Source organism: Gekko japonicus, unplaced genomic scaffold (assembly GCF_001447785.1).
Source record: "Gekko japonicus isolate JY-2015 unplaced genomic scaffold, Gekko_japonicus_V1.1 scaffold24, whole genome shotgun sequence".
Classification (NCBI taxonomy): domain Eukaryota; kingdom Metazoa; phylum Chordata; class Lepidosauria; order Squamata; family Gekkonidae; genus Gekko; species Gekko japonicus.
This window is the reverse complement of record NW_015164665.1, coordinates 1,076,518-1,088,425: the sequence shown is the minus strand read 5'-3', so window position 1 is coordinate 1,088,425 and position 11,908 is coordinate 1,076,518. Positions and strand designations below refer to the sequence as shown.

Below are 11,908 nucleotides of genomic sequence, written 5' to 3'. Positions count from 1 at the left end.
CGTCCTCGGCCCGACCATGTCCTTTCCGGCTCCGCGCGCCTCTGGATGACGTTGCTCAGCCTCCGTCGACGGCAGCCGCCTTGTTCTTCCACTGCTGGCCACCAGGGGTCAGCCAAGCTCTGCTTGCCGCTGCTTGCCACCTCTCAGCGTTGCGTCATCTCCTCCAATCGCCACCGCCGGTGCTCTGCTGCCGCCGCTGTTCTCGCCGTCGCCGCCGCCATTGCTGCCGATGCCGCTGCTTCTCCATACACCTCCATCTTTAATATAAAGGTGATAAATGTTAGCTTAAAGTACTTAATTACTGCTGACTGTTATAATTCCAAATGCAGGCTGGCTACCAGATCACTCAGCACAGGCTTCCCATTGCTGTGAATGGGAGTCTGCCATACAGCCTGTGCACAGGGAAGAACCAAAATGAACTGGTAAGCAAGACTGTGAGAGTCAAGCAGATACAGTTGGAGCAAGACAGTGGAAAGAGTCTTCACGATGACACAGGGCACCAGACACTTATTGACTTGAACAGAGCAGGTAGGTTTGGCATACTTTTTGTCCCTGTATGTTTTTATTTTAAAAGCAGGAATTCTAGATCAAATGACTGAGAATATATTGCTCGTGTTGTTTCTAGGTTCTTATTTTTTATTAAGAGAACTTCAAAGGTTGGGCTGGTTGAAAATTCAGGAGAGAAATATGTGCTTTTTAGAAACAGCTTATCTACATTTTTGGCAGCAAACATGAGTTTGGGAACTCCGGGTGACATTGCTCATTAAGAAGTTTGCAGGGAAGAAGTGGTGCCCTGGTTGGCTTTGCATGCATAAACTAAACTGATCACTTCTTGTAGCATTCCATAGGGTGTGATGCAATATGGCTGAGATGTTGCTGTACCAGACAGTCTCGGCAGAATTCACCTGTCTGTGTGTGTATATATGTCATATCAAGGAAGGAAAAGCTGCTTGGGAAATGGTTAAGGTAGAATACAAATACATCCTGACTCAGGTTTTTATTCCTGATGCTTCAGTTCCTCTATAAATGCTACCACCTCTTCTGCTTTTTTGGAGGCAGAAGAAACCTTCCCACGGTTAGTGGGTACTTTGGGAAATTTCTCAGGTCAAGAAAATCTACCCTTTCCAGGCTTCACTGAATAATGTTCCATTTGCTGTCTCCTATTTACTCCTTTATATCCTGGGTAATACAAATGAATGGTTTGGCTTATGTGAGAATTCACCTGTCAGAGTAACTCGTTCAATTAAGAAGGTTTTTAGGCTACACCAAGATAGCAGGTGCTGGCATGTTCCAACCATGCAGTTCCTCTGATGGAACAGCATTTCTGTTTGTGAAAGGAGGAGGAGGTGATTTCCCCCAATTTCCCACTCCTGCTGCAGGACCCCACTGTTTCCTTAATGCTGTTTCTGAATCGCTGACTCCAGGAATAAAATTTCAGTGGGCTGCAGCAGGAGAGGGAAGCAAGAAACTGCTCCACAAAGTCTGCAAATAGTTGGATACCATGCCACCATCTTTAGGTTTGAATCTCATGTAAACTGGGAAACACCTTGTTGATGTTTATCTCTGACACCATTAGACAGGAGCAGTAGGCAAAGCAAAAGAAGTGGGAATAGATATAAGCTTCTCTTACTGTCAGTGGAGAAAACTTCAAGTACCTAGGTCAAGGGTTCCCAGTGGGGTGCCTGACACCTTTTCTAGTAATCACCAAGTGCCTTTAGAAAGTGCGTAGGGCTAGGTGGGGCTTTTGCCCATCAGGGCTTCTGATTGGCCACTGGAGATCTGATTGACTGTGCAGATTTTTAAGACGTTGCTTCAGCAGCAGCTGCCACCACAGCACAAGGATCTTCACTGCATGACTGAAGGTCAGTTGCAAATATGTAAGAAAGTATTTTTAAATAATATGTTCAGCTTCTGCCTGAAACTTGGAAGGGTTATTACAAGAGTTATACATAATCTCACTCCCTGACATCTTGTGCTAAGGCTCCGTGTGTGGAGACCGTTTTGTTATTGTCTTCATCTCCTGTGGCAGCCATTTTGTAGCCGCGCCCAACATCCTGAGTCAGAATTCCAAAAGCGCCTGCAGGCTTTAGGAGGTTGCGGACCCCTGACCTAGGTTAACCAGAATGTATCCCGTTGCCAGAATCTTGAGGTTATGGGTTATAAATATATAGATGTAGGTTATAAATTTAATACAGGCTGCATACCTGACAAGTATAATCGTTCCAGGTAGACTTACAAGGGTATTTTGACTCCATGACAACCAATAGACAAAAATGAGTATCGTACAAAAATCTCTATTTATGTAGGCACCGTTTGTCCACAGCCTCCACCTGCTGTCTCTGTACATACACACTATATTGTTCCTGTCCCCAGGAACGTGTCTGCTGAAAGTCTCTTAAAGCAGTCTTTGGCAACTGTTCTGGGAGGTCTGGCTCTGTGTGGGAGACTTTTGGGAGTAGATTTTCTGTGTGGGAGACCACTGGGAGTAAATTTTCACATGATAGTGGAGAGATTACTTGTTCTGCACCGTTTTGACAGTGATTCAATAATAAATGGCTTCTAGTTTCTGCACACAAAGCTGGAGCACTTTCATATGTTTAAGGAGCTGAATTTTTATGCAGAGATCAAAAGCTGCTGTTAGAAATCTCTTGTCTGTCTCTGGTAGGAGTTGGACTCATGGAGGTTGTCATGGAGCCGGATATGTGCTGTGGGAAAGAAGCCGCCGCTGCAGTGAGAGAGCTTCAGCTTATCCTTCAGGCTCTTGGGAGCAGCCAAGCAAACATGGCAGGTAGAGGACCGGGAGGGCATGTTTATCCCTCCTCCACTGTGTTTCTTTCACAGCAGCCGCTTACTCTGCCTTGCAGCTGCTTATCATTCAGTATTGTTGTGGTGCTGGTGGCCTTTTCTCCTCCCCCCAATCTTCTCAGTTTGAATAAGGTCACTTGCACTTCAGGTGTCTTAGAAAGACCCAGCTGCAGCATCTTAAGCTCCGAACCATTTATATGGCAAGCCCTTATTAAACTTTACATAATCTCCGCTGTAAGAGGAGTAACTGGTGGCTTCTATGCTGGTTTTTCCTCCCCCCTTTTTTGGCCTGTTTTATCTTTCTTGGATGTTGCTGTGAGGCAGATCCTGTGGAGCAGCCTCCCAATACCTGATGTGCGCTGTGAGGGAAGAGGTGAACCAGCTTCAGTTTATTTTTCAAGCTTTCGGGAGTAAATGTGGCAGGTATAGAGCCAGAAGCAGGAACGAGTTATAGCTGGACTTGGCTTCCAATTTCACTTCAGCTTAGCAGTGTGCAATCCTGGGAGGGCTGCAAAAAGGTCAGGAAAAATGAGCCGGTTGATTTAGGCTGAAGTTTCAAGTGAACATTTCTTAGATACCATACTGTTTGGTGTTTTAGTAGTAGTATGTGTTAGTTGCATATTATTCTGCATATTAATCACTTCAGAATAATGGAGAATTGTTATTGAGGTCCCCACAAGTTGCTGTCGTCAGAGTGTCATGTCCAGCACTAATATCTCCTTTCCTCTTGAGTGCCCCATCTGTGCATCCTGCCTGAGTCCTTTCCCCCTTTCCATGCTGTTCCATTCAACCACACAATTTCAAAACCCAGCAATAACTGTTAAGGAGAAAGTGCTCCCTGTCTCCTAACTGCAGAGAGCAGCGTGCTATTTATTTATTATTTATTTGTTTGTTCAATTTATACCCCGCCCTCCCCACCAAAGTAGGCTCAGGGCGGCTTACATAAAAGATTAAGACACACATATAACAATTATAAAACAATCATAAAACAATCCATCTATCATAAAGTGCTAGTAACAGTAGGGCTAATACTAATAACATTGCTTAAAGATGGCACTAACAGTCATGATGGTATGTTCAGGTGGTCAGCTCATCTTGGTCTATTTATTTATGCGGCAGGCACAGGCTAGTAATGGTAAAACCAAGGCACAGGGCTCTGTCACTTTTCAGCTATTTGATGAGGCTCCTTGATTGAAGGCCTGGTGGAAGAGCCCAGTCTTGCAGGCCCTGTGGAACTGTAAAAAGGTCCCGCAGGGCCCTGATCTCTTCTGGGAGCTCATTCCACCAGTACGGAGTCACCACTGTAAAGGTCCTGGTTATGGCCAGTCTGGTGCCTTTGGGGCCTGGCGTCGTTGGGACTATCTGCTCCCTCCCCCATCCCTTTGAATAGCCATAAGCAAAGAAGATATTATTCCTTGAAAAAAGGTGTCCGTTTTCTATATAATGACTTTGATAGCATTCAGACATCATAGAAAAACTTGCTATATTTTTATGATAAGTATGAGTGTAGTTTGTCAGGCTCATGAGTTCCCTTCCACCCTCTTCCCATGTGCAGTTTCAATCAAAGACTTCCTGAATTAGGAAGTCCATAGTACACCTCAATGTGTTGGCATCCCAATGAAGCTTAGGCAGTTCGTATCCCCCTTTCCCTCCTGAACAGCACCAGGAGTGGCTTTCAAAAAAGGAAAATGTAGAAACAGAAAATGTACATTAAACTGAAAAAAATGCTCAATAAAGATAGTAAAAATTACAATAGATTACATCCTGGGCTGATCTTGGATCCATACAGCTGGCTCATCCAAGATCAGAGTCTGCGAGCCAAAAGCCCTTTGGATGACACAAAGGGCTCGTGCTTTTGGCCACAGGCAGGGAAACAACAGTTCAATCCCATTCTTATTAGTGGGCAGAAATTCTCTCGCAAATCCTCTTCCCTTTCTTTTTTAGTAACTAGGAATCTAAAACAGGATTAAACCATGATTTAGAACTCTGGTTCTGAGGGAGGAGGGCACTCTCATTTGCTAAAGTGCCTGCATTTGGATGTCTGCATTTGAATGCAACAACAAATTGGAGTCAGACTGAATACTTCCTAAAGCAAGAAGTCTTTGTGTATATGTGTGTAGAGAGGGCAGAAGGTACATTCAAGGTACGATTGCCAGCTCTGGGTTCGGAAATATCTGGAGATTTTGGCTGTGGAGGCTGGGGAAGGGAGCAACTTCAGTGGAGTATAATGCCATAGAGACCACCTTCCAGAGCAGCCATTTCCTTCTGGTGAACTGATCTCTGTCACCTGGAGATCAGTTGTAATCCTTGAAAATCTTCAGCCACTACCTGGAGGTTGGCAACCCTAATTCAAGGCCAACAATGAGGTTTGTGCCCATCGTTAATAGACTCTGGTTTATTTGTGATGTCTAAATAGAGCCAGGGAGGGGGGGATAGTTTTCTTGAGCTGGCTCTCTACTCCAACTGTTGTGCTTACAATCACAAAGGTTTCTTCAGGTGCCTTTTGTGGTACTGCCATTTTATTTGTATTTTTTTGAAAACTTGAGGCTGAGTGGCCTCTTCAGAAAAGCTGCCTTATCTTGAGAGCATTCAGTGGCATTATCCTTTTCAGGCCTTCTCTATATTGATTATTTTTCATTTTACACACCTGCCCCAAGTACAAGTATATACTGCCTTGCCTTGAGAGTGTGATGGAGCATGGTAGTTTATACCACTTTTCCTCTTGGCTGGTTTCTAGCTATGACATTCTCAGAAGATTTACACCATTTGTAGCTCTGCCTGCTAGCAATATTTTTCCAAAGAACATCAGATTTAGTTATATTCATTTTTCAGGTGATTATCCAGGGGCCACTTCATCTCTGTTTTTCTATCATCTAAGCTATTTCTCATTGAGGATGAGTTTGCCCCTTTTGTGTCCTATCTCTCTTCTACCTGAATGTGGGGTGACAGGCTAAATTTTACATCACTCCTTTCAGTAGCAACCACCTGCAGTGCACCAAGATCAGGAGCATGACTTCATTGCATGATAATCTGAAAAGGCAAGACTGTACTAGCAGGGAGAACTAGCTGTCTCATTGTCATGACGTGGCCTTGGGTTGCGAAAAGCTCTAGTAGTAGAGTTAGCGGGTGGATGCTACTTGCAAGAACAGGATTGAAAGCCAGCTATAAATGGATGTGAAGGGCAAATAGGAATTCAGCTGCAGAGGTAATGTTAGAACTTGCAGTTGATTGATTCGTGCTTGATCTGAAAGCAACATAATGATAGATGAAAGGTTGAATCTGTACTCAAAGTAAGTCATAGGTCAAAAGTTCAGGTACTATTGCTACAACCCCACACAGGCAATAAAACTGGGCCAGACACAATAACAAGGTGTTGTGCAGCTCTGGCAGGGCTTTGTGTACTTTGTAGTTCCATTCCATTATTGTGTTGTGGAATTTAGTACCTGGCACCGAATAAAGCATCCTGAGAATCTCAGTGTTTAGTTTTTAAACGTTTATAGCGATGTAAGTGAACTGGGTTTCCAGTGGAAGGCAGGATTTGACAGGGTTAATAAGTGATGCAAAATCAGAAAATGTGCAATGCAACCCTGTTTTCGTTTAGTGCTGAATTTGTGTTCCCGTGTCACATATTAATTTACTGCAAAGGAGGTATGCCATCCTGAGTGCAGGTAGATGGTTTAAAACTGTGGTTTTCAATTCTTCCTGCACTGAGGGAGTCCGAGGGGAATCCCTGTACATTGCAGAGAATTCTAGTCTGTGTGTGGTTCACATGAGATACTAGCCAGGCCTGTTGAGCCTGACCACTTGAGCTGAATGTGTGCTGGAACCACAACCAAACAGTTACATCTAGCTAGGAAGGATAAAAACTGTTCGGAGGATTTGTCCTCCATCGCAGATCACACCAAGGAGTTCCATAGAATTCCAAGTTTCCCTGGAGCATGATCTGACAACCTTAAGTTTAGATACAGGGTGATGGTGTGTATGTATTACTGTAGCCATAATCATTGCATTTGCTAAAAAGGTTGTCTAGCTGTTTTCCCATTTACACGATTCACCAGGGAGCTCAAGATGAGAATGATAACTTTCCATAGTCAGTCCTTCATGGGGCTATTGTTAATCTATATCTGTGGTGAATCTGTCCACAGTATCTTCAGGGCAAATGAGTTGAACCTACTAGAATATAACAGTCTCAAGCTTCTCCTGTTGGATCAACTGTTCTTGCAAATGACACCCACCTGAGAAGGCCTTTGAGTGCTTCTGTCAGCCCTCATTCTTCTAATAATAGCCATGTCTGCCATATATCATTTTTAAAAGGAGTAGCATTAATATCCATGTCCCTTGCAAACCAGGTTGGGTATTTTCCAGAACTATCAGACCTTTTCTCCATGCCTGTAGGGCAGTTGGGGTGCGGTGGAGTTAGTTGGAAGTGTCCTAAATTTTGATTCTTCTTTAACCTGAACCATAATCACTTCATATGTCCTTCAGTCATTAGACTATTTCAGACATTACAGAGCAGCAAAGTTGGGTTTACCACCAGTTTTGCTCTTGTCAGAGCCAGTCCAAGCACTCTAGCAAGTGTAGTTTAAGAGAGAGATTTGCATGTTTGTGACATTCACATATTATGTGTTTGGGCATGACCAGGCACAGTGACCAGGTTGGTTGTAGGAACATCAGATTCCTGCCTTCAGAACTAATCGTCCATTGAGAAGCATGCAGGACATCCTGTGTTCTGGTAACTTCATCTATATATCTAATTCCCAACATGCCCCTTATGTGCGGATACTTATTTCCGCAAATCTGGGGGATGTGGAGGGTCAACAAATATTCCTGCACACTTGGGGCAGTCCCCAGGTGTGCAGAAAAATTTGAGGTGTTTCAAAAAGTATACAAGGGATACTTAAATCCCCCCAAAACTACAACTCCTTGCTCTGGGCATGGGCAGGGAACTCACTTACTGAGGCACGGGAACAGCGCGAGGGAAGCCGCCACGCCACTAACCATCCCCGCTGCTGTTCCAGGTGCCACAGCAACAACAACCGTCCCTGCGCAGAGAATGGACTTACCCTTGGGAACTGTGGCTGTCGTGCAAGGAATCTCCGGGTACTTCAGGGACCTTTCCTCAACCCTCCCCCCCCCCCCATTTCTTCTATCTGTTTGGAATTAATGGCACTTCACCCGTTTTATCTTTCTCCTGATGAAGGGCTGCCAGCCAGCCCTGGTCTCCTCCCGCTAATGCTCCGCTTGCCTGACAGCCAACCGACAGCCCACTCAGGTACGCTGTCGCCTTGCACAGTGGGTAAAGGTCCCAATGTCATCTGCTCCACAGTCTGGCCCGGCTGAGGTGTCCTGAGACCTCCTCCTTGCGCCTCCTCCAAGCTCAAGGGCTCGGCGTTGGTCGGGGATCAGGCTTCGTGGGGTCACTCTGCTGTTTGGCCACTGCCTCACTGGCAGTGGCCAAAGAAGAAGAAGAGATTGGATTTATAGCCTGCCTTTCACTACCGAAGGGAGTCTCAGAGAGGCTTACAAACTTCTTTCCCTTCCCTTCCCCACAACAGACACCCTGTGAGGTAGGTGGGGCTGAGAGAACTCTTACAGAAACTGCTCTTTTTCAAGAACAGCTGTGCCAGAATTATGGCTTGCCCAAGGTCATCCAGCCAGGTGCAAGTGGAGGAGTGGGGAATCAAACCCGGTTCTCCCAGATTAGAGTCCGTGCACTTAACCACTACACCAAACTGTATGCTCCTGTTACCAAGATATGTGCTGGGGTAGCCTTGGAGCCAAAAGAAGGAAGGGGGGAAGGAAGCCTCAGCGAGCCTGTCCAGAGCAGTTCTGGACAAGCCACTGAGAGAGGAAAGGGGGGGGGAGGAAACCTTGGTGAGGCCATCTGGAGCAGCTCCAGACAAGCCACCAAGAGGGGGGGGGAGTCAGTGCTGGGTCTGGCAGCTGCAAGGGAGCCTGGGAGAAAGTGTGTGTGGGATATGAAATCCCCCCCCCTGCGAGTATCGCAGGCAGGTGACGCTTGTTCCCTCTATTTTGTGTACCTGTGCTTTGTGATGGGAATCACCATCCTTCCATGGTTTTCTTTGTCGTGGTGCTAGTCAACAGTTTACATAGATGTATGGCAGTAAAGTATTCATATCTTTAGAAAGTGCCCTTGAGAAAACTTAGCACTGACTGGACGCTCAAGTTTTATCCTTTGACAAATTTAATTCCTGGGCTGTTTACTGTGTTGTGTAAATATCAAATATTTGCCTCGCTTTACAGTCCATTAAAGTAAGTGCAGATAAGACCAAAAGTGTGAGAATGTGGAGGGGGGATATCTGTGCAGTTTAATGATGTGTTATTTATTAGAATGGTTTTTATATTGCTTTTCCAGTTTGACTGACCGACTCTTAAATGTGTGTTTAGAAAGTGTGTGGAAAAGCACGGAATTATAGTGCAAGAAGGACTTTGTGGCTAATTCTCCCCCACCCTTTGCTTTAGAGCCAGATTGCCCTCTGCCTCAATTTCTACCAGGCTGCATGTATTACCCTTTGGCAGTTGGGAAGGATTTGAAAATTATATTTGTGGCAAAGATTACAAATCCTTAAGGGAAGGCAAAAACTGGTTTCTGACACCTGTCCTTGAGCTGGAAATTTTCAAGGACACTTCAGTAAATCTGCCTTGAACTGTTATTGGTTTTGTGACAGAGCAGTGTAAAGCCATCAAATGATAGCTTCATAGCACTCAGAACCCAAACAAAAACTATCTTCTGTCTTATAGTTTTTGCTCTAGCCATTGAGATGGTTGGCCAGAGTGTACAGGAACATCCCACCACCTATATGGCTTCTTTACAAGCCAAACCTGATGAGAGTAAATGTTGTAGTGTATAGGGTTTAATAACATCCTTCATTGTAGGTTGTTCCAGCCATGTTGATGCCATAATTCTTTTTGCTGTGTTCATCTGTGCTACAAAAGATTCTTGTGGAGCATGCCATGCAGTATGTGAACTTTGAACTCTTTATAGAATGTGGCTCTGCTCACCTGCATACAGCTCTGAAGTGGAGTATGCCAATTTCTGTTGCAGGGTGGCAGGGTTCCCCCCCCCCCTTCTTATGAAAGTAATGGCTGTGTTCTTTGTGATGTCTGTGTCTTAAGATATATGGAGGTAGTATGTTGAGAGGGCTGTATGTATGTTTATTTCATAGAGAAGAACCTCCTGTGGAAGCTTGTCCTGTGTGTGTCTTTCACCTTGGTCAAAAGTACATCAAACGCCAAGTTTTTCATATACTTTAGAATCCTGGTCTAAGGCAAAATAAACACTGATAATCTGCATCTCTGTCCCAGGCTTGTTATTGAAAGTGCTGCTCAAGCTTCTTATAGATATGTGACTAAGCCTGTATGCGGTGGTGGGGGTTGGTATTCTTGTGCGTATGTGCTTGCGAGCCTGGGAGTCTTGGTGACTTCTGGCAACCCCTAATGGGGCTAGGACGTTTCAGAGAGGTAGCTTGATATTACCTGCCTCTGCGTCCTGGCCTGGGTATTCCTTGGAGGTCAGCCTTCCAAGTACTTGCCAGGGTCAGCCCCGCTTCACGTCTGAGATCTGATGAGATGAGGCTTGCTTGGGCTGTCCAGGTCAGGGCTGTGACTAATCCCTTGCGGTGAAACCTACTCATTCACCTGTTGATGCATCTCTTCAGAGGGCCAACTGAGAGTCGATGCCAATATATCTGTACATCATCCTGGACAGCCGTATGGAGTGAGGACTGAAGTAAAGAATATCAACAGTGCCCGCTTTCTTGCCAAGGCAATAGGTAAAATGAAATTTTTCTCACCATCTAAAAGATGTGATGGAAAAACTGGGTTTCACTGCCAAAACCCTCAATTTCTGCGGCAAAGTCATGCCACTACAGACAAATCTGCTAACTTGAAGTTGCATACATCATTTTTGATTCCACAATTATGTATTACTGACAAAAATTGGAAATATGCTTATTTTTTTATTTGTTGCCCCACTGAATCAAACTGATCCTCATGCATTTTACAGACTGCATAGCAAAAAGGTTTCATAAAAACATAATATAAATTAACCGTAGAGCTGTGATCAAGAAATTCAGTAAAAATATCTCACATGAAATAAAGCAGCATAGAAACAAATAGCACCATCCAGACCATGATTTTGTTCCATGGAAAGTCTTCTTAAAATTTTTTTTAAAAATCTTGTATTTTCTCCTGATTCTGGATAGCCTAGCGTATGTTCCACTGTGTAGGGGTCCACTATTCTGGAGACCATGTCTTAGGTTTACCATCATGGTGAGAACAGGGAGGCAGTGAGGTAGGAAAACCATGGCTCCCCATCAAATCAAAACTTCACTCTCATTTGTAACAATTTAAGCAGGGATTGTCAGCACATTTTAACATTTTAGTATATAGCTATGAATCCTGAAAATGTTTATTTAGGGAATTCATATAAAACCTCTCCAGAATCTTGAATGTTATTATTATATAATTCAAATTCTCTTGGAACCTCAGCTACTAAATACAGTGTTAGAAACAGATATTGTACTCCTCATCAGGAAGTCAATGTTCTACACCTTAATTTTCCTCAGAACCGCAGCCACTTTGGAAACAAAGATAGCAAAGCTCATCATTGGTTGTTTAACTGATACCGTTTGGGACCCCTACCATCATAGCAATATTTTCTTGCTTAAAGCTGATGTGAAACGAAAGATGTGTGAGACACAGAAGAGCATCCATCTGTGGTGTAGGGATGCTTTACTGAAGATGATGCTACACACTCAAGCAAGTAGTGTGTTAGGTTCAGAAGACTGAAAGGGTACAATTTAGTACAAATTTCTGTTGGCATCAGTGGGCAAGAGTGGTTTTGAATGGAGAAAAGGCCTGCAAAATACAAAAACCTGCACTTGATCACAACACAGATTAGTCCAGTGCAGATTTTTTGTAGAAAAAGCCCAGCAGGAACTCATTAGCATAATAGGCCACACCCAACAGCAGAAACATATTCACATATTAAGTCACACCCCTGACAGCACAGCTCATTGGCATATTAGGCCACACCCCCATGCTACCAGAAGTGTGCTCATCCAGCCACACCCACCTTTTG

At 44.3% G+C, this 11,908-nt stretch overlaps 1 protein-coding gene across 1 annotated transcript in view; it reads left to right on the top strand.

The window, feature by feature from the left end:
- The window catches only part of GATB (glutamyl-tRNA(Gln) amidotransferase, subunit B), an 84,426-nt gene that overhangs the window by 39,785 nt on the left and 32,733 nt on the right, over positions 1 to 11,908 (top strand). Inside the window, exons 4-6 of the mRNA XM_015409036.1 lie at positions 325 to 528; positions 2,666 to 2,788; positions 10,485 to 10,598. Of these exons, the coding sequence (XP_015264522.1) occupies positions 325 to 528; positions 2,666 to 2,788; positions 10,485 to 10,598 (441 nt within the window). The remainder of the gene's footprint in view (positions 1 to 324; positions 529 to 2,665; positions 2,789 to 10,484; positions 10,599 to 11,908) is intronic.